Source organism: Rhopalosiphum maidis, chromosome 1, assembly GCF_003676215.2.
Source record: "Rhopalosiphum maidis isolate BTI-1 chromosome 1, ASM367621v3, whole genome shotgun sequence".
Lineage (NCBI taxonomy): Eukaryota > Metazoa > Arthropoda > Insecta > Hemiptera > Aphididae > Rhopalosiphum > Rhopalosiphum maidis.
The window spans coordinates 87,942,048-87,966,994 of record NC_040877.1 but is presented as its reverse complement, the minus strand read 5'-3'; the positions used below and the strand labels follow the sequence as shown (position 1 = coordinate 87,966,994).

General features: G+C 26.6%; 1 protein-coding gene across 2 annotated transcripts; it reads left to right on the top strand.

Annotated features, from left to right (window-relative positions):
• Positions 1-506: 506 nt before the first annotated feature.
• Positions 507-24,452, top strand: LOC113556929. Of its 2 annotated transcripts, none has more exons than XM_026962164.2 (22): positions 507-654; positions 4,108-4,179; positions 6,387-6,623; positions 7,899-7,979; positions 9,666-9,925; positions 10,028-10,199; positions 12,327-12,410; positions 12,947-13,060; positions 14,393-14,533; positions 14,658-14,795; positions 15,948-16,084; positions 17,125-17,314; positions 20,547-20,617; positions 20,849-21,080; positions 21,300-21,433; positions 21,618-21,813; positions 21,884-22,023; positions 22,084-22,249; positions 22,330-22,550; positions 22,676-22,748; positions 22,888-23,099; positions 24,223-24,452. In XM_026962164.2, the coding sequence occupies exons 1-22, from the start codon at positions 552-554 to the stop codon at positions 24,334-24,336; spliced, it is 3,288 nt and encodes a 1,095-aa protein (XP_026817965.1). In that variant the 5' UTR covers positions 507-551; the 3' UTR covers positions 24,337-24,452. The 2 variants fall into 2 exon arrangements, with proteins under 2 accessions (XP_026817965.1, XP_026817964.1); XM_026962163.1 differs by lacking the exon at positions 507-654 and adding an exon at positions 1,906-2,008 and having other exon boundaries at positions 24,223-24,356.
• Positions 24,453-24,947: the final 495 nt, after the last annotated feature.

The following is a 24,947-nucleotide window of genomic DNA, read 5'->3' as shown; positions in this document are numbered from 1 at the left end:
TGAATACCTATTGGCTATTTAAGCTTTTATAAAACCACTAGTTCTATCAAATTGTATGTCTTATATTATAAATACCTATCAACCTAAACAGTAACAGGCTATAAGCATTTAAAGAAATTTGCTTAAAAACATATCTATGATAATTTTCTCAGCACCAAACCTAGATTTAATTGAACAATGTGTGGTAATGACTAAAAAAATAAACTATTTATCTTATTTTATTTTATATAATATTTATATATTTTACACATTTATTAAAAAAATAATTATAATTGTTGCTGTATATTGACCTTAGTTGATTAAATATATGTATAAATGTAGTGATAAATTTAATATACTCTTGGTACATCAATAATGACTTAACCTTCAGGTTTATATTTGTTCAAAAGCGATAAAAATGTGTTGTACACACCTACTAGATATTTACACTTATTCTCAATGTTTTCTTTAGTTGATTAATTTATTACGAACTATCCAGTTAATATTTTTTATAATTTATAATATATTTTATTTAATTAATTAAATATTTATATTAATTATATTTATGTATTATGATTTATAAAAGTAACAGATTTTTGTATGTATTAATCTTAATTTACATACACATTTTTAACGTTTGTCAAAGCACAATTTCATTTCATGGTCATAAAAATGGTAAGAAATAATTAAAACATTATGGAAGATTTAGTGTACTTAAAAACTTATAAAACGTGTTATGTGCCAAATGTAATCAAGTGAGGTAGTTATTGTACCTACTTAATGACTTAGTGCAAAATAATTAGTGATACTAAACGAATTAAAGATATTAGTTTAAAAAATAATAAATGCAAATAATCAACTCTATTACGTTAACAATAAAACTTATAAAACTAATCCATAGAATATAGATAATATAGGTATTTATTATTTTCCTTTATAGTTAATCGTTTAAATTTGAACAAATTAGATACTTAAAAAGTGGGCAAGTGGGTATCGCTCTGCTGTGTAGTAGATATGGAGAGTAGGGCACTGGTCATTTTAATGGATGTGTTAAATTTAAATGCAATGTTTACGAAAAACGATTCTGAACGGAGATGATTTGTCAGTTAATGATATTTAGTTGGATATATTATATTATTACCTATATTTAAATTGAAATATATCGTTATTTTACGCGATTTCGTAAAAAATTTAATTTCATATGCTCATAAAATGTTTTCTATACTGACGTTGGAATTTTTTTTTATAACTACTTGAAGGAAAACTTATGGATAACTTTGTATTGGATTTTTGAACATTAAGTATAAATCACACAAATTTTATGAATTTTCAACTTCAAAATTCCTAGCAAATTTTCGCGATTTTGATATATTTCGTAAACATTTGAACTTTAAATGCTTATAAACAAAAATTGTGACCACTAGTTCTATCAAATTGTATGTCTTATATTATAAATACCTATCAACCTAAACAGTAACAGGCTATAAGCATTTAAAGAAATTTGCTTAAAAACATATCTATGATAATTTTCTCAGCACCAAACCTAGATTTAATTGAACAATGTGTGGTAATGACTAAAAAAATAAACTATTTATCTTATTTCATTTTGTATAATGTTTTTATATTATACTTATTTTATCAAAAATAATAATTATAATTTCTGCTGTATGTATTGACCTTATATAGTTGATTAAATATAAGTATAATGATACATTTAATATACTCTTGGTACATCAATAATGACTTAACCTTCAGGTTTATATTTGTTCAAAAGCGATAAAAATGTGTTGTACACACCTACTAGATATTTACACTTATTCTCAATGTTTTCTTTAGTTGATTAATTTATTACGAACTATCCAGTTAATATTTTTCATAATTTATAATATATTTTGTTTCATGAATTAAATATAATATTTATGCACTATGATTTATAAATGTAATAGATTTTTGTATGTAATAATCTTAATTTACATACACATTTTTAACGTTTGTCAAAGCACAATTTCATTTTATCATCATAAAAATGGTAAGTAATAATTAAAATATTATGGAAGGTTTAGTGTACTTAATAACTTATAAAACATATAATGTGCCAAATGTAATCAAGTGAGTTAATTATTATACCTACTTAATGACTTAGTGCAAATTAATTAGTGATACTAAATGAATTAAGAATATTGGCACAGGTACTTAATAGATATTTACACTTATTCACAACGTTTCTTTTAGTTGATTAACTTATTGCAAACTGTTCAGTTAATATATTTGATAGCTTAGGTGTAATACATTTTGTTTTATGAATTAAATGAAAAAATATATTGATAACTATGATTTATAAAAATAACAGCTATTTGTATGTATTAATCTTAATTTACATACACAATTTGAAAGTTTGTGAAAGCACAATTTTATTTCATCATTATAACGATGGTAAGCAATAATTAAAATATTATGGAACATTTAATGTACCTACTCAATAACTTATTAAACATATTATTTACCATGTGTAATCAAGTTAGATAATTATTATACATTTATACCTACTTGATAACTTAGTGCAAAATAATTAAGATAACACTGTGACAGTAAATTGATATTGATTTAAAAAATAATAAATACAAATCATTTTTATTACTTATATTCAGTGCTCGATTTGGGGGGGGACGGAGTACCCCAACTAATTTTTCAGAAATTTTAGCGTACCCCTACTTTTATTTTTAAGGGGAACGCGTGGAACACTGCATCATTCTGAATTTTTATCAAAACGCACGTGATAATATCATAATAATTTTTCTTACCATAGATTTAATAATTATTAAGATATTCATTATTATTATTTAACTAATTATCTTAAATTATCACTACAAATTGTGCCACAAAATATTTGTTCCATATTATATTTGTTCTAACTACTGTTGCATCCTAGAATATACATACGACTTATGATAAATTATGGAACTATTTAAATAAATAGTTAAAATAAATTGTTTTTTATTTAGTTATTTTTGAGTTTGTTATTACATTAGTTATAATTAAAATAAACAATATAATTTTTATAGTATTTTTTAGTTTGATTATTTATAAATATTTTTCATATGATTTAAAGAGGGGTATAGGGTGTGTGGAGGCGTAGACCTCACGGCTTAGTAACGTTTAACAAGTGATGGGGACGCTCTTTTTTTAAAAGTTAACAGAGTCTCCCTACTTTAATTTGGCCAAGTCGAGCACTGCCTATATTAATTCATTACAATAAAACTAACCCATAGATAATATATTTATGAGTTTCAATAACAGTAAATCGTTTAAATTTAAGTAAATCAGATACTAAAATATGCTTAATAAAATACAATATATGATTGTACATTTACTAGTACACACTAATAAAAGATAATAATATATTAATATGTAATATAATTATGATAAATTGATAAAATATATACTACAACAACACTCAATAGTAATATATATTCTTAAGATTTTATTGGAATTTTTTTGTTATAAAACTTAAAAAAATTAAATTAATACGTTTTATATTACATAGAAACCTTAAAATGTGTATATAGTATAGGTATTTAAAGTAGGTATTTCCTATAAACACAATTTTATAATATTTATTTATATGGGTATTACATTTTTATTAAAAAATATAATAATACATATTATATATAATTGTTTATTTGTGATTTAAATTAAAATCATTTATTCATTTATCTTACAGCTATTTGCTTAAAAAACTCAGGTTTTTTGCTTATTTATTATATTATATTGTATAAGTATCTAATAAGTAATTAGGTATTTAGATATTTCCAACATTTATTGTTATAATTTTAGCTAGTACACTGTATTATAAGAACCCTTCAAAGGGAAATTAAGATTTTAAGTGAGAGGAAATTACAATGTCATTAGTATAATGTGACCCCAAAGATTTTATATTTCTTAATCATATATTATAAACAATGTATAAAATATATATAATATAATAATTTATGAATATAAGCTAATTATATCATAAAATATACGTAGTAAAAACGAGCATAAAATGTATATTATAGTATTTAAAAATATTATTAACTTCTGCAAATTAATAGAGTTTGATAATGAACCATTATTTTGTTTGTATTTTAGATGCATATGAGGAATTTGACATTACTACTATTTATAGAATCACAGATATGTCTTTATTCAACAGCAACAACGGTTTGTAAATTATTATGATTTCCTTTTTACAACTTAATTACAATATATTTAATAAAATAAATTAATAAATTGTATAAATACTAGTGGTTCAATGATAATTTTAATGTATGAAATACTCTATAGATTGAACTTAACTAAAGGATCATTTCAAAAATACTGCAAATTGTTAAATTCTACGGTTTTAATAAGTACCTAACTTTAGAAAATTTAGAAAATTATTTCCTTTGTGATATGTCTGTCTGATTTAATTTCTGTGCTTGTTTTGATAGTTAAATAAAATTAAAATTTTTAAAATAATATTCATCTATTTATTTTAATTATAACTAGGGTTAGAATGTTTATGACTTATGCATATTTTTTTTCTTTTAGTCGTACACATTGCAAACCCAGTGAGAAATTCGTTTTGTATGACATAGAATCAGATATATTCAATTTTATTTTGCATATTTAGAGATTTTTATGAATAAATACATATTTTGAAAAAAATTGTAAATAAATATATATTTCGCCAAAAAATTGTAATTAAATACATATATATCCAAAAAAATAACTTAAATGTAATATAAATCCAAAGGTAGGCATTGTTGGTTTCACAACTAACAAAAACGAGAAAAACTTTTAGTTTATATTATTAACTTATCTTTATTACTTATTTATTTTTACTATAACTCTACGTTTATTAATCAATATAATCATGTTTACGAACGATGATCACGATAGTGTAGACAGTGTAGTGATGCCGATAGAACATAATAATTTACATTATAAAATCTTTAGTTTTGTGTATGGTATGCCTCGGGCAGTATTATTGAATTATTTTAATATACGTGTTTTATTTTCACTAAAAATAAAAGTTAAATGTTCCAATACTGCACAATTACACAAATTTATTTGAGTAAAAACAAAATTATATTTGAGTATCTATATATATTAGGTATTTAATTTCAAAAATCTCATATTTGTACATATTAAATTTGTATTTAAGTTTAAAATTATAAAAATAGTTATAAACTAATTAAGAATACATTTTGGATTGGTAATAAACTAATTTAAAAAAAACATATTTAATTTTTTTTAGGGTATATTTTGATAATTATTGTGCATATTTGCATGCATTTTTAAATGTTTTTAAGGTCATAAAACATCCTAACCCTAATTATAACTAATGAAGCATTTAACTTTTTGAATGTAATATTATTAGTTGATATAAATTGTTGTTTATATAGTCTATTCCAACTAAGTCTGGAAAAAATCGCATTGACAGGTCTGCTGTCATTTGCTACAGTTATCGGCACTCATCATGATCGGTTGGCGACTAGGCCACCGGCAGATCACGTGACATACCTGCGCATTATCGTCCTACATTTTTCCAGATTATTTGGAATATAGTGTAGTTGTATACCACAGACTATGAAAAAGCTGTGTTCATACTATATCAATATATTATTATATGCGGTCTATAGGTATCTATCATGTAAAAATATTCAAGTGGCTAACTCAATTTCAAATTATGATATGATAATACAACAATCATAACCAAATTACTCTTAAAAAGTTGTAAAAATTACTCTATATATAATCCCTAAAATAAGCAACGAAACATTTTTTTGAAAAAAATACATAATGAAATAATATTAATTGATAACAAAACGCTAAATAAACAGTGGTCTATTATAATAGATGAAATATTATTATAGACTGAAATTTCAAGCTCACTTCTCAACTGACGTACCGTGTATAATAGTATGATCGTAGTTTAATGACGATAGCATAAAATTAAGTGATTTAAATAATTAAAATATTTCATAGTATTATCTATATCAATAGTTCCCAAACTATGCACTACGGTGCACTTAGGGCACCGTGAGGACTTTCTAAGGGCACAGCGGTCTATAGCTTATAATGAAATTTTTATCATTATCAATGAGTATTATTTTGTTCTGTCTTTCGTGGGATTCACAGCAGAGCACCGCGGTTGAATTTGGTCTAAAAAAAAGCACCACAGCAAAAAAAAGTTTGAGAACCACTGATCTATATCATCTAAAAATATTATGATTTGTTCGTAGCTTGTATTTGAATTGCATGTTAACATTTTACAATTACACTTTTATATTATGTACTCCATAATATAAAATGAACCTTAATTTTTAAATAATTAAATTAATTCATTTTTATCTCTAAATGTTTATGTTATTTTGTATTATTAGAGACAGATGGATTCATGAATGATAATTTCTTAACGAACTTTAAAGAAAGTTATTCAATTGAAATACATTTAAGAACAAATGCTATTGGAATGCCATTACAATTCGATAAAGATCTTGATCTGATGTCAACAAATACAAAAGAAATCACTAATTTTGAATCATTTCAAAATAATAGTCGAATGACCATTTCGTATGATCCAAATTCATGGATTAAAAATAAAATTAGTAACTTAATTGGTGAGTTCTTACTTATTAGTAGAAGGATCTTAGAGAGTTTTCCCAGAAAAAATATAATTTGATTTCAAATCTGTGCCCTAATTATTTAAAAATAGAAAAAGATAAATGTCATTTTTTCGTATGTGATTTATATACATATATTTTTAATATAAATGTTAATATTAAGTTAAATATCATTAGACTTGGTAAGGTGTTTATTGATGATTGTAGTTAAGAGATAAATTAGAAGATTTATTATATAATTGAAATCTTCAAGAAATTATTTGATTTTGAGTGAGAGTTCATCAGTATTATTACCGAAAGGGAGAGGTTGAGAAGATAGTTGCTTGCGAGTAAGATTTGTAGTGGTGACTGGTGAGGATGAGAGGTTGAAGTGGTGTTAACAATATTTGGTGGTACATTAAGGTTAGAGAGTTTCGGAATCGGAATATGTAGATGTTGTCGATCCCTGTAAAATTTTGATGACCTGGTGGACAGTTGAGTCCATTAAACTGAACTTTTACGCGTGAAAGTTTCATCGTTGATGATTGATTGAATTATTGTGCAGAAAGTTGATTTTAAAACCTAACTGAATGTAGATTGGAGAGGGGAGTGTTGAAGCATCAGAAGTATTATACATTGGTTCATCAATTCGATTGTGATAACTGATGAATCAGGATTAAACTAGTCATGATGTTTTTCAACGAAAAATGCGTAGTGATTTAGAGTTACGAATTGTTTGGTTGTCTTCGGTGATTGATATGATGCATAGTTACGTTTAAACTGGAGTTTTCCATCTGTTATTAGTTATTACTATTATCTTCCTATATGTTATCGACAAATTGATTTAGCACACTCTGTATACATACGTGATTTAGGGATGACGAACAAATAAACGGCGCGGTTTCTGTTATACAAATACATAGGTATTATAGAATCACGTGTTGGACGCGATATCCACATTCCACGTAATATCACGATAAGATTCGCACGAGAGTTACGTATGTTGAAAAATTTTAGTCACTTATCGTTATCGTATAATTAATATGATTTTGTTTTTAAATATTTCCGAGGGACCGAACCCCCGATTACGCATGAGAAAGGATAAGTGGAAAGAGTGTTGAAAGACAATATTGTAAGTAATGTAAGTGTAAATTAATCACTATTTTTTTTCTAATAAATAAGACATTGTGTTTTAAACAAATAAAGCGAAGCGTAATAATACCTAGTTTGGACATAACGACTATACATTAAAAAGCTTTTAATTAATTATTATATTAACTATTTTTGTTGAAGGTGACGAAAGATGTTACGACATGAACTATTTGCGCTATAATGACTATACTACTCCTATACCTTTAACAATGTTGAAATCAGGTATTTTCAAAAAATATATATATTAAAAAACTAAGTTATTACATTGTTGTATATAATATTTAAATTATCTGTATAATATAAATGGCTATAATAAGTTGCTCAAAAAAAAAATCAAAATATTTTTAAAATAATACCATGTTATTTAATGCTAATTTAAACACGATGAAAATTTAAAGTATCTAGTTATTTGTTTCAAAATTACAAAAAAAATATAAAATTTATATATTATTTTGTCAGATACTGGTTTTTCCCTTTTATCTATATTTTTTCTCCGTTTTTTAAGAAAAGTATTAAGAATATTTACTTTTGACTCCCCAAAGTACCAACTTCATACATCTTACTACCAAAAAAGATATTGATATCGGAAATCGAAGCATTTTTCAACTATTAAAATAAAAATAAATAATAATTAAAACATTAAAAAAAATACACATTATTGTAAAATAAAAATATTTTTTACTCCGTACAGAATCTAAAAAACTATAAATTATCTATTAAAATATTAAAATTATACTTATATGAGATTGTATTTGAAAATGACATTGTAGCGAGCCATGATCCTCGAAATTGGTAAGCTACATTTTATAATTAGTAGACACCCGAGGTCTTACCAAATATAGTATGAAATATATCAATTAGTGTAAACCGGCATCAATCTATCTATATTTACGAGTATAAAGTAAAACTCAACTATAATGGCACGTGCTTAAATAATGATTTATGACTATTCGCGTTGGTCGGCAACGACGGCAACAACAACTTTTGAAGAACGCAACAGCGAGACCGTGGTTGATTTATGAACCTCGGGTATAATTATAGGAGAAGAGGACTGGGGTAGCCACATATTAGGAAATCCACAGCGCGGCATATTCAGATGTACCAAAACCATTGAGTATTTGACTCTATAATTGTAATTTATATTAACGAATTAATTAAACAAACTATTTTCAATTACAATTACGAGTAGAAGGCAATTTAAAACAAAAATTAATCGAGACTAATTAATTTTATTCATTAAACTCAATGATCTGTTAGGCTCTAATATCAATGATTTTTAATTCCGAATTATTTATTCCAACAATCCAATAGGTATAATCATAAAAATAGTAAAGGTACATAATTAAAATTCAATCCTAACATAATATTTAATGTTTGCACATATCTACTACGGCAGTAGTAGTAAAAAGTTATCACACTACACCAGGAGTCACCAATTAATATTTTTGAAGAGCCACATAAGGGAACTCAAAATTTTTCGCTGGCCATCAAGTACATATTTACATTATTTAAAAACCAATTATATTTAACAAAAATAATAATATACAATCATAACACATATAATTTTGTCGTAATATGTGTTATTTATTCTTTGTCTGCGGGCCGGATAAAATGTGTTGGCAGGCCGTATGCGGCCCGCGGGCCGCCATTTGGTGACCCATGCACTACACCATCGCCGAAAATACAATTTTACCACTAAATACCTACCGTTACAATGTATCTTAAAATAACGTAAATTGAAATTTTTCATTAAAACATCACATGTAGGTACTATTCTTACTGTGATTTTAAACACAAATACCTAAATATAAGCTATTTATACTAAGATGTTAAAGTTTTAATCTAGGTACTTGCGTATTACGTAATATTTATATATATAAATTAATATATTGCATTAATCATTTTCAGAAAATAATTTAATTAATTGCTATGACGTTTTTGAATATCGCTTCAATGATAATTGCTTGCAAGATTATTCCTATTTTGATAATCAACCAAACTGTACATATTTTACATTTTATTGGACACCCGATAAAGATCAAACATGTTTAACTATGACATATTATATATACTATCTCTGGAAACATGAAGATATTTTTTCTATCACAATTGATATGTACGATGAAAATAATATGGATGTTATACCTTCAACCGAATTAAAGACATATGTAATTATCTTTTACTATAGATTTTGAGTGAATCAAAGATTATAATAATTTATTTGAAAATAATTAGAATAATAAAAACATTAAAATCTATTTTTTATGCAGAATGGTGTAAGAAACGGTATAAACACATTAAAAATTACCAATATTGCTTTTAAGAAGAATGAGGAATATAAATTGTCATTCAGTATTAACCTCACGGACGCGTTCATGTATCATAGTGTTAGTGATATTGTGCGATTTGGACTCATACGAGTTGCCCAATGTTCAAGTTATGGTAAACATAATATAATATGAAAATAAAACTTATTTGTATTTTACAAATCTACAATCACTGAGTATTGTTTAATGATTATTACTATGAGCCAAATAATTCCGATAATGGTCAATAGATCGTCTTTACCGCGGTCTTGGATTATTTATTAAAATATAATTAGTTTTTATTCAGTTATTAAGTCGACAATCAATCATCGAAATAATAATATGTTTATGTGATATGGACTATTATGATACTTGTGCCGTTTGGTGGCACTACCCTGAGTGGGACCCGAAAATAAGAACATGGCATCTATTAGTTTGCCAAACCTAATTATTTAAATCCGTAATATCATGTAATATTTAAATATAAAATATTTTTCACTAAACATGATCTGGGCGGGATTGGTAAATTGGGCCCCGGAAAAAAAGATGTGGTAGGTAAGTAGGTAAGTTGAGTCCCGAAAAAGTGTTAGTACGTAAAATGTAATTATTATGGTATAAATCCTTACATATATAAAAGAACAGGCCTTTTTTATGTTCTCGTTTTGTAAAGATGACGCTATTTAACTTTTTCCAAGTTTTTACACAGAGTTGTTCCATATACCCTTTGATTTTAAAAGGTTGAAATTGGTGTTGAAATAATTTTTTACGTGTAATATATTATATATCTAAATGTGTATAATAATAACAACAGCAGTCGGCCGATAACGGGAATACGTTATGGCACGGCGGCCCGAGCGTTTCCAGCTATATGTAACTTAATCTTTTTTTTGTGTGTATTTTATTGGCGTGATATTATATGAATTGTTGCGAGGCATAAAACACCGACTAGTTAAATTATAAAATTGTACAATGCATTTTTTTCTTCTTTAAAACACATTACCGCGTGTTGATTTAAGAATTTCATTTTGCAAAAACTACACACAGGCGAAGCCGGGTAATTCAGCTAGTATTATATAAATTGTATAAATTAAAATATATTTGGTTTTTTTAATATCACGTTCTCGGTAAAATCTTAAATGGTAAGGATTTGACAAATTCAAATCGGGTTATCATATTAAATTGTAAATGTTATCATTGGTTCCCTTAATTATTATTTGTTTGTAGGTAATATTTGTTTATCTTTCGATGTGTAGAATTAATTGGTGTCCGGGCGGTATAAGTACCACTATATGCTTCCGGCTCGAACAGATACATCCTATGCAATATGACGTAAAGAATTATTGTAACCAAATTATTCAAAAGTAAATTGTATAAATACAAAATATTTAAGTTTTAAATATTTTAAACCCAGTTGTGCCAATAGCTTATAGCCGGGACCCAACTTACTTAATTCCTTATTATACCTAGTACTCAACGTACCGCTTTCTAAATGTACCTACACAAATTATCGCGGACCCAATTTACCTAGCCCCGATCTGGGTGCTGGTTGTATTAAAAATTTGCAAATAATTACCTACAATAATATCTTATAACTATTGATTATTTTTTAACCATAAAGCTTTATCACACACCACAAATTTTTTGACTTTAATGCTTATATTTTTATTATAATTATTAACTTTTTGTTTATTCTGATGTATTATCTCCATATCTTTTATAAGATTCCTAGGTATCACTAGATTTAACAATTTTTCATTAACTGGTAACTTGCTTTTTAACTTTCTCTTCATTAATAACTCAAAACGTGTTCAATTTAAACCAGCGAATAGTGTTGTCCTATAATTTAATAAATATAAATTTCAATTTTGATTCATTTTTCATATTTCCTTATCATTTTTTTAAATATGCCAACGCATTTTAACTTTTAAGCCATTACCATTGCTCTGTGTCAGTGCCGTAAAAACCGGATGTGCAGAGTGTGCGCCGCACACGGACCACAGACCTCATACTCTATTGCAGCCTTGCGAGGCATCAAAAAAATGTATAATACGGCCACACAGGACTCTAGATTTTAGTTTGCACACAGGCCTTAAGCAGTCTAGTTACGGTATTGTACTCTGTAGATAGTTGGGACTAGATGTTTTTATTTTGAAACCCATTTTTGTGATGTCTAGCCTCCGGATATTCAACTCAATTGTTACACTACTACATTACATTAAAATACAATTAAATATTATATTATTATAAATATAATGTTTTTTAGATGAAGAAGAAGTTCGAATTATTTCTGCTAATAGTTTTTCAGACAACGTTATAAATCCAATACCATTCAACATTCTTGGATACGGTATATATTTAAAAAATTACATTTATTAATTATTAATTAATGAACATCTTAGTACTAATTATTGATAAAAATGTGAAAAATGTGTTACTATTATATAATTATTTATTACTGCACTGTATTTCTGCATTTATTGTATTATAATATATAAGTAGATATACTTTATATTATACTAAATGAAAAATTATGTTGTTAATAATAAGTATTAATAACTAATCGCCTATAAAAATATATTTTCATTACTCTGCTCTTTACGAAAGAACGATCGGATATCGTTCATTCTTGAGTGGGAAATTGTAAATTTATAAAAATTCAATACCTGTAATACGGTTATACAAAAACTTAAAACAAGACATTTTAATATAAGAAGTTTATTTTACATAAATTCATATAAATATTAATTTAATGTATAATTTCGCATTTAAGTTCATATTCCATAATTTTTATTTAATTAAATTATTCACATTTAATTAATAAAATAATTAAACTAAAAGCAAATTTTTAATTTTTAATTATAATTTTTTTTTTTTTTTGAATAGGTGTAGTAGAACGTTCCTTTGAGTCCTTAAATCCGTGTTTAAATGGTGGATATTTTACGACATTTTCAAAATGCGTTTGTCCTCCTGGTTTTAAAGGAAAATTTTGTGAGACAGGTAATTAAAAATTAAGTATTTATCGTTCATCGTTATATTAATAACTTAGTGTCATATTCAATATTATATAAATAAAATAATAAGCCAACATATAAATTTAAATAATTTAATTTATCCAATACCCACAAATAATACAAGAATTAAGATGCACTAACTGTACAATATATACAGTACAGATGAGTATATTAGAGCGACTATACTGAGAGATTCTGGAGCTCTATATACATGGAGAAACTACTGGTGTCTAGCCCGAACACATACGCTGCACAACGGTGCAAGGCTACCTCTTCACCTCACCACCAATAGAATATACTGATGGGTAGAGCGCGGATTTGTATGCATTTACATATTTATTCTGGTTAATCGTATGATATGCTAAGTGTGCACAACATTTGTTTTATAACATAACAATTTAAAAAATGAAAATTTTTTAACACATATTTTTGTATATTTTGACATTTTTATATTTTAAAGGCTTATTTTACAATTTTAATAGCATATTTCATCTTTTAGTGTATATTTCGATGTTTTTTTGTTTTTTTTAGATATTTTTGAAATATATAGTATTATAATATGAGAAAAAAAAATATTATATTTTTATAGTTTCGATTAGTTAATATCAAAATAAATTAATACAACTCCTTACAAAAAAAAATAATACATATTCAAGGTTTTTTTAGCGCATATTTAGTTGGTTTTTAATGCATATAAATCCGCGCTCTACTGATGGGTGTTTAAAATATGTGTATGTGTAAGCAATATATAGGAATTCATAATGTTTTGTAGGATTGTAAGTGAACATATATCAAGTTAGAACTATCCATGTATTATAACGAGCACAATTTATTAAGTCCAGAGCTTTAAACAAGGGTTTAAAACACTATATTTTCACCCTTATTAAATTATTGATAAAAAACTTTTTTGATTAAATAAAATATGTATAAGTAATAAGAAGTATTACTTAGTAGTCACTAATATATGATGTAAGTAATATATATTTATTTATATATAATTTTATTGAATCTATGTTATTCTTAAAAAATTATCTATTAAGGCAGTAGAAAACAGAATATAAACAGCTGCGAAATAAATATAACATATTAAAATATATATATATATATATATTAATGTATATGCATGTTGAGTATTTGGTTAGTGAAAAAATAAATTTTAATTTTAACAATTTAAAATTATATTATTTTCTAAATAAGTAGGTATATTAAAAAGATAATAATTAATTAAAACTTGATTGTGATGTATAAAACGATTAAATAAATGGCTAAATCAGCGTCTGAATTCTCTGAGGAAAATTTAATTATTTAATTATTTTAGGGTGTGGGTTAAATTCTTACGGATCTGACTGTAAAGGAGTTTGTTCAATAAAAACTGATAAAATGTGTCGTGGAATGTTAATGTGTACAAGTTATGGGTGTACATGTCCACCAGGACTAACCGGTCCATTGTGTGACAAAGGTAAGTACCTACATACACTAAAATACTAAACAATATATATTATGCTTGAAGAATATTGTTGTATAACAATAATTCATATCATCAGCTATTTTTATTATTTTTTTAATTTTCTTTTATGTTATAGACTGTACATTAGGTACATATGGAGCTGATTGTAAACAAAAGTGTTCCAGTAATTGTCTTGATAATACATGTGATCAATACACAGGTGTCTGCTTACACGGATGCTCAGCAGGATACGTACTACCATATTGTCGTGAAAGTAAGATACATTTTTGCTAAAATATCAAAAATTACTTTAAATTAATGGAGTAGGTACGTCTATTGTTATGGTGATATGAATAGTTGAGGATGCTACACCCTCATATGTTGTCTGTCTTACTAACGTACATCATAGCAAATTTTCGTTCAGCAGAACACATTTTGTGATGTAAGCTTTAATATTAGAGTAAATTTACCTATTATCAAATTTAAAGCTAAAAATATTAACTGGGCAATGTCATATGGTTTTATTGATATTATATCATTTTAAAGTGAGCTAAGAACATTTTAAAGTTGTAATATTTTACATAATTATAACTTTATTATTTAGGAATCATAAATGTTTTTTTTTTTATAATCATATACAATCCATTCTATGTTTCATGAAAATATTTATACAAACCGTTAAACATGTTTAGTGAGCATCCATCGGTGTCAGCGAAAACAAATTATCTAAAGCCCATAGGTCTTAAATTTAAACTGACAACATATGAAAAATGTCAACTATAACCTACCTTTAATTGATTATTATTAATCATTATTTACTTCTACAATACCTAGTATTTTAGCATTAATACTATAGAATAATTTAATCAAGAAACTAGAAAAGTACTGAAAGTAGGGACTTTATAAAATTAATAATAATTACTTTTTTGAGTTCCTATAAACTTAATGAGATATATTAATAAATAGACAGCTATTATTTGAATCTTAATAATCTTATAATTTTAAATAATATGTATGACGTTTGTACTTTACTTTTTTCCTTAAACAATTTCTACCTCTAATATAGGTTAGGTTATTTAGTATTTACAGGTACGGTACTGAAATCAAAACCTTTATTCTGTTATTTTAAAAACTAAATCGTAACCGAAATTGAAAAAATGTAATACCTATACTAATAAAATAAATATTAAGCCTTTATTAAGTTATTACTACTTATTAACCTCAAATTTTTATTTTTATGTCTCATACTATATTATTTTTTTATTAATAATAATTATGGTTTTATATACCTATAATATACAAATAATATTATGTTGTTCAATACTTGTATATTTTTAAATATTTTCTCAAAACACTTATTATGTATACAATAACAATAATTTAAAAAAAAATTGTATTTAGTATTGTAATATGCTTGATTTTATAGAATATCCATACTTCATTAACCAACCTACATTGCTTTGGGTCGAACACGATAGAATTTACATTGCATTGGATTTTCAAAAAAATAATATAAAATATGGAGGTAAAATGGATCTTAAATATTATCAATTATTTTATAAGGTAATTGCTATTAATAAAAAAAATAGTTGGTATTTATTTCTAAAAAATAAATAACAGTGATTATGTAACGAATAAAGCTAATAATAATATATCGTTCCAAATATCAAATTGTATTCGTGACGCACCGATTGGCCGACAAGTCAGTTTGCCGACATCCGACTTTTGATACACATGTTATATTTAGTTCAAAATGAATTACCTATACTTAAAAATATAATTTTTATATCGTTTTAAATTATTTGTATAAGCCATGAACATTGTTCAAGTCAACTATCAACTAGGTATATATATTATATAAAAATACCTAACCTTATGAGCTTCTTACGGTGGACCTTACAATCCATTGACCCTGTCCTAAAAATAGAAAATTCACAATAGTTGCATTTATAGATTTACTTTTGTTCTGTGTTGTTATGTAAATAGTTTAAAACATTTATAATAATATGTTGTTCTGTGACAACGTTCATATGATTTTTTTAAGTAATAGGTAATAGCGTATACTACGCCCCCACGATTTAAGATATGCCTTTAATCGTGTAGCACCCCCCACCCCCACCCCGATTGGATACCGTGCCAGAGACAACGCGTCATACTCGCTATACATTTTAAAGTATGTGTGCACATCAGGTCATCAGCAGTCGATGTTAAAATAATGCGACGCTCTTGTCATCGGTGGTACGCGAGGCCTTGCACCTGAACAAAGCTACATCCATATCCTAGCAAATGCGCACAACACGACCGACCCATTCTGATCTCATCATGAACAGAGTATACATTCTAAAACTTACGAGTTTTATAGTACACACAAGGAATGACCAATTAACAATAGAACTAACTTAAAAATATAAATTTTATCGTTTTTTTTTAAATTCGTACGCACTTATTATTACTTACGTGTTACATCTTTTGCAACTCATTGACTAATATTTTATTATAATGCCGTTCGCTTTATAAATTCCCATCTTATCGTCTTAGGTATATTTATATGTGATTAATAATTGTAATATTTATACGTCATATTAATCCTTTTTATTTTACAGCCATTAATAGAAGATACATTTAGAAGCTTTAAAATTAAATTAATAAGCAATACCGACAATATTACAACGGAAATTATTAGTAACTTAGAACCGGACACTAAATATAAGGTTGGAGTATTGTTAATTGCAGATGATGGAAATTTTAATGATCAAGATGTAGTATACGGTCAATATAAGACCACATGTATAGGTACGTAAATACCTACTAAACATTAATTGCCCATTTATAATAAATTGTCAAATTAAATTATCAACGTAAAAACTAACCCACCGTTATTACTCATTATAGTGCTACACGTAAGCATGCGTAGGTCTTCTTATCAGAGGAGACAATATAACAGTCCTTGGGACTCCAGGAGTTGGGGCTACACTTGCATTTTTTTTCCAACTATAGCCTTATGGTAAAGCAACGATCTTTGAAATTAATCATCACACAAAATCGTGGATGTGATTATATTAAACTTTATTAGGTTTATATTGATTTAATATATGATTAAAATAGATTTAAACATAACAATCTCACAGCGGCTTTCAATATGTTCTTTTTAAAAATAAGAAAATGTGATACTAAGAATTTCCTTACGTTTAAATTGCTTCATCAGATTTGAGTGATTTGAGGTTACAAGATATATTTGACACTGTTATGTAGCCATTATTTTCACAGAACAAACCGGTAATTATTGCTGAAGCTGCCTTGTTATTAGAAAATATATTTTGGAAGGGGGGTATTAGGGGCCTCTAGGCCCATTCCGTCATACACCAGCTTTCCATCTATCAAATCAGTTACTCGTACCTTTCAGTATGCCCCTCCTCCCAGCTCTACTACATCCTTCTTCACTACATTTTTCCATCTCCTTCTAGGTCATCCAATGGGCCTTTCTCCTCCTCGCCTTCTTCTCTAATACTGTACGAATTAATGAATTTTGGCTACTCCAAACTTCCCCTCCCCATTTTAGTCTTTTATTCCTGATAACTTCAACGATGTTCAGTTTTTGTTACAGTGATTCTAATTATTTGTTTTTCCTAATCTTCCAATCATTAGTTAAACTATCCTCTACAGAACCCAAAATCTTTTCACGATTTTTCTTTAAAAACAAAGAATTTGCTCTTGTTGGTTTTTTGGATTGTCCAAATCTCTTCCCCATTTGTAACAATTGGTCTTATCAAAGTATTGTGTAGTAGCTTTTTTTAATCTTTTGACTGAGATCGAGCTCCTAACATCTTCGCTAATCCAAAAAAGCTTTTATTCCTTTGCCGTTTCATTGTTTTCTGTAATAATCGTACCCAAATATTTGAAATAATTCACTCTACCAAAATTATAACGACCTAAACTTAAGAAGAGGCTTAATCTTGCGTTAAAGAAACGTTGTTCTATCTCCTAATAACGATATATTTTGTTTTCTCATCATTGACATATAATCAAACTTTTACCGATACTTTTTCCAACCGACTAAATAATGGCTGAAGTTCAATTTGCGACTCCATTAACAGTATTAGGTCATCTACGTACGACAATTGTCATATAGTTTGCCCCTGTAATTTTAACCCTTCATGCTACCCTATGCACATTTTTTTATAGCTATTTCCAGTGCAATAATAAAGGTTAAATATATAAGTCATAGAGAGTTTCCTTGCCTCAGTTCCGTCCTGTCATTACTGGAATTTGTTCTGTTTTTATAGTTCCTATTCTAACTTTTACATAAATTCAGATAGTACTTGATCGGATCAGATTTATTAGCTTATGTAGAAAGTGAAACTCTATTAATATATTAATTAAACCTTCTCAGTGTACGCTATCATAAGATTTCTTGACATCAATGAAAAGCACATACATTTTTAATTCCCATGTTTTTTATGAGAGTAGCCCGATGATGAATATTTGGTCAGTTGTCAATCTACCTGAACTAAAACTACCTCTTGGTATTTTCCAATTACACATTTATCTGTTTCTTTTATCCTTGATAGATTACAATAAGTAAATATTTTATATGCTACATTTAAGAGTGTTATTCCTTGGTAGTAGTTGCAGTCCTTTCCATCTCCATTTTGTATGGGACAGTGAGGCATATAATCGCCGTTTTCCTGTCTTTCGGTATATTTTCTATTTCCCACGCTTTAGTAATTGTTTTCCATATTCTTTGAGTCAATTCTCTTCCTCCAATCTTTAAAAATTCTGATACAACTTCGTCCTCTCCTGGCGATTTGTGGTTCTTTAACTATTGTATCTGGCAACTGATTTCTTTTAAATACGAGCTTAAGTATAACTCATCATTTCTGGTATTTCGACTGGGTGGGAAAACTTCAACTCGCTTTTTGCAGTTGGGAAATTTTTCAAATAATTTGCCCAATTTCTGGCCAATTCTTCATCCGTAGTTATTAATAAACCGTCATCGTATAGTACATTCTTATAGTCTCCTTTAAGGTTTTTATGTGTTGATATAGCTTTCTTGTTCTATGACTCCTGTATTTCATCCTTGCGCCATCAATCATACATCTTACATATTTCTCTTTTCACATCTTAGAATATTAGTTTCCCTCTGTAATGGAATGAGAGGAAAAATAAACATTCACTACTAAATTAACTTATTGATACTATATTTTTGGTATAAATTACAAATATTACATCAATAATACTGATACGGTTGGGGGTTGTAAATACGCGATGATGAACCAAGAACTCAACTCGCGGCATAGTGTCATCTAATTTATAAACGTGCACGGTGCTCTCTAAAACCTTCGTGCCAGAAAATTCCAGAACGCGTCGTGCTTTTACAGTGCGCTCAGCGTATTCTAGAACACTCGCTTGTTGTAACTCCACACTCCCAAGGACTTCTATGCCTATCCAAGATTTCAATGCCCTTGCTACTTTTCTTTTCCCAATAGTTTCTTTACATATTTTATTTAACTAGTGTTTAGATATAAACTTCATTCTACCAAGGACCTCCACCGATGAACTATTTTATTAAGTTGTTCCAATCCTTTATTTATAGTTTCATTATTATCTTGGTTTTCTTTTAGAATATTTTTTATCTTGCACTTATATTTTTCACACATTCTTTCGTCACTGAATTTACCAATGTTGAAGATATTCCTCTTTATCAATTTGCAATTTTTCATTTTCTTTAATTTCACTTTCATCCAACATCCAGCCACTAAGTAGTTATAATCTTAATCAACTCTTCTTAATGTTTTTATCGGTTTTGATCCTTGGTAATTATGCATTTGTTTTATTTTCCAATAATTTTCGACAATAATATATTTAATAATAAATTTAATAAAGTACTTACTTATTTTCATATTCTAAACACATTTGTCGTTTTTTATGAAAGAATACTAAAATGCAATGGGTATCCAAATTATTTTATTTTATTACATTTATAATAATTTACAATATATTTATAATATCTAAATACATTTTTTAGAACCTCAAATTACTGATTATAACATGAAATTAATTAGTGGAATACGAAGCATAAACATAACATGGAACAGAGTAAGTGTAAAAACAGTAAAAGCAATAGTTAATTTTTCATCTGTAAGAATTATTGTCCTTAATTAACATTTAGCTATATGTATAGATTTTGTTAATTTGTTTGTTCCAAATATATAATACACAATAACTAACGAATTATGATTTTTAATTTTAACACATCCAATATAAAATTGATATCATTTTAAAAAATCAGTACACCAATGATTATTATTTTTATTATATTATGTACAGATTATTTCAAGTCGATTAGAATGCAAAGTTACAAAATACGTTTTAACGTTAATGTCAAGTCAATCACTAGATCAAATAACTGATGTACAAGAAATACTATCGAGTACAGAAAGTGGTCACTTTTTAGATAATCTTCTTCCAGGTTTTCAGTATAACATAAAATTAACTCCTTCAACAAGTAATGGAACGTTACCATCCTCGCCTATATATGCATTCACTACTCTTATGTCAAGTAAATATTTATTTATTCTTACTTAAAATATTATTTATTTTAATTAATATATTTCTTGAACTTTTTGCCTTTTTTGTAGCAAACTATAAAATAGCACTCAACATTGTAATATCTACTAATTATACTAAATAATGTGATGTATTTTATAGCCGGTTTATTTCGTTATACGGGAAAAAATAATATTCTATAAATATAATTGTTGCTTCATTTTTAATACAGAAAACGATGTTCAAATAAAAAATATTTCTATCAAACATGAAAATGAAAAAATTAAATTAAATTGGATTTTGGTAAATTCCTATCAACATTATACCACAGTTCACGAGCCAGTAACATCAATAATCAGATATAAAGTAATTTATTCAACACAACTTTTATAATAATTTTAATATTTTTATTATCTGGATAGTATTAAAAATAATATATTATTCATTCATTTAAACTGACTATTCAAATTCATTGTGAGTATTTAAGTACTACATACGTAATATCTATATAATTACCTATGTCTTTCTAAACATTTCTATTTTCATTTAGCTCAAACGAATTCTTAGCTGTTCCATAAGAGAAATAGAACAAAATTGGACGTCAATAACAATTTACAATCAGACCAACTATGAAATATTTAATACGGTGCCTAATTCTCAATATAGTATACAAGTTTTGGTTGACATCAATGACAAAAATACTACTCAACAAGGAAATATGATTGACGTATTAACACCAGCATCAAGTAGAAATATTTTAAACTATAATTGAATACATTTTTTTATATAAAAGTGTTTTCTATATTTACCCATTAGACCCAAAAACTGAACCTATCTTAGATCCCGAGCATCCAATATATATCGCAAATGACGCTATATTTGTTAAATGGCAAGTTGATTCAGAAAATTGCTCCAAGCTTAATGGATTGTTATCACAATTTTATATAGAATTAAAGGTAACTTGTAAATACAATTGATTCTTTGTAAAATCAAATCAAATACTTATCTTTTTGTAGAATAAAGTTGATAACATTATACAAGTAAGAAACACAGAAAATAATTACATTTCCTTTGATGATCTAAAGTCAAACACAACTTATGAACTGAAAGTATTTATAAAAACGCACATTGGTTATAATCCTGAACATTTTCTACTCGTCAACTTTACGACTAAATTTGAAAGTAATTGGAATTTAACTATGTAATTGCTTAAATGTTTTAATAAAACTTGTGTTTATATTTTTTACTTTTAACATCTATAGATTTAAAAGCAATTGAAGATTTAGTAGTTTATAAAAAGAGTTTAAAGAACCGTATGGTAGGATTTCGCTGGAGCTATTCACAAGATACAAATTTAAAGGGATTTATAGTTTCGTTTAATAAGAGTAATTTTATCATACCACCACAAAAATGCTCAGCGTGGCTAAAATACTATTGTCATACATTCTATAATTTGAGCCCCAGCAGTAACTACACATTTAAAGTACGTATATTGCCGTGAATAATGGTAAATACTATATTGTAGTCACTATATAGTACTCTGTTAAATTACATTTAATGGTGTTTATATAAATATTTTTACACAAGATGAAATTATTTTTGTATTAGATTAAGCCAAAATCGATAGATTATCCAGAAGGTGGTAAGGTATCGTCAATTTATTTTAACAGCATCGATGGACGTGAGTATATTAATTAAGAATTCCTAGTAGGTTAAATACTCGATATACAATAAATTGAAAATATTGAATAATATAAAAGAATACTATAATTTATGTATTATATTACGATTATTTTATTATTGTACACATACAAATTTAGAACCTGATTCTCCAATGAACTTTAAAACGACCAAAATTGGTAGCACTTCTATGTCTGTCCAGTGGGATATTCCATGGATATTCAACGGTGAATTGAAAATGTTTATTATAAACGTCGAAGAAATTGCATCTGTAGATATGGAGACGTGTTGTGTTAACATTGCACCAACAGAAATTTTAATTTATGAAGAACTACCAACATATAACCATACGGTAATATATTTTTGTATTATATAATCATAATCTAATTTTACGGTAGTAAATTTTTAAGCTGTTTTATTTTGAATCTGCAGATTAGTTCGAGTTAAAAATAATATCAATCTGGTTGTCACCTTGTTATAATATTTTTACTTTAATGATAAATTAATTTCCGTTTCATATACAACGTTTATCTATGTGTATGACATAATAAATAATTTATATTCAAAATGTATACATAATTTTAATATGATTTTGTGCTTAGCTTATAAAAAACGATAAGACTACAAGTGTACATTAAATTTGATATAAGCTTATAGTAATGTTTAGGTATACCGCAATAACACGATCTATATAGCTTACACCAATAGGCTTACGAAAATAAACATTAATGTTTTTGGGGGGGGAGTTTAAGATTTAAGTAAATATACTAATATTTTAAACTATTAAACTGTGGTTTTTGGCCCTGCAATCCAATGATCATCTTTAAAACTTATATTTCGAAATTAAAAAAAAAATATAATAAAAAATTAGAAAAAGTTGTCGACCAGGGATAAATACAATATGACAACTAGTACTCTTACATCTTTGGGTACCATTATGTAACATAATATTACATGTTTAAACATATTATTATGTAATATTAGATTTAAATAGCAATAACTTGCATTAAACACCCCAGAATGAGTTCCTCAATTAATGAAAAAATGTGCTCATATTGTCAGCAAATAAATGTATAGCCTGTATTTGATTAGGTCAGTGGCACTACTCTACTCTAAAATGCTATAATTCTCTGCTTTATTTTATTCCTTCGGATCAGTTTATTCGCTTCCAATTAAACTACTAGCCTGAGTACCCACCATATAAAAAAATTACATTTTTCGAATAAGTTTTAGCACACGAGTTACTGTTGAAATGTTATTGTAATACATCATGAAAAATATTTATTTTGTTATATATGTGTTTTCTTTTTGTTTGATAGTTTGAATAGTTAGATACATTAGTTGTTTGTTTTAAGATATATATTAAATATATTGTGCGTATGTATTTAAAATAAATAGATATGTACTTAGTACATAACAGTTTCCATTGCCTAAATTAACACCTAAGTAAATTATATTATTTATTTATTTTACAGATAACTGATTTGCAACCAGGATCAACATATTCGGTTGGAGTTTCAACTGTATCCAAATCATTATGGCACAGTTCACCGTCTAGACTGTCAGTTACAACATTTACAACCATTTAAGAAATGTAAATATTATTATAAATATTAATATTATTGTTTCTAATATTTTTTGTTTTTTGTTATACAATAAGAATTTACAATACGTGTATGTTTTTGAAATTTATAAAACATAATATTATAAAACTAACAATGTAGTGTAGTACTCATATAATATAATTTTGTTATCAAGCCGTAAATACATAATCTAAGCATTAATAAAATATACTTTGAATTATTTAATTTTACAAATACCATCAAATTGTTATTTAGTTTATTCAATTGTTGAGTCTAATAATAACCTAATGCAAATTGATTAAGCAATCACGCACATTTATAAAATCACTAATATCCAGAAGCTCATGGCCTCTTTATTTTTTCTGGTTTTTAGCAAACCCCGACATAAGCGTGTAGTCAAAAATTGTAAGTGTAAGCGTATAGGCACCTACGTATAAATAAATATACTTACAAATTAGGTATAAAATATAAATAATGTATGATAAAGTTTAGCTAAAACCGATCACTGCTCTCCAATTCAAAGATTTCAAAAGGTATCAAACATATTTAAGTTTATTATAATTACTTATAATAAGATATAGATATCTTAATATTTTTACAGTCAAATTGATAATCTA

Coding starts and splice junctions, on each gene's coding strand:
- LOC113556929 (XM_026962164.2), top strand. CDS start 552: ATGATTTATAAAAGTAACAGATTTTTGTATGTATTAATCTTAATTTAC. Junction 13,061..14,392: donor AGGAAAATTTTGTGAGACAG/GTAATTAAAAAT, acceptor TAATTATTTTAG/GGTGTGGGTTAAATTCTTAC. Junction 22,749..22,887: donor TTTTAACAGCATCGATGGAC/GTGAGTATATTA, acceptor ATACAAATTTAG/AACCTGATTCTCCAATGAAC.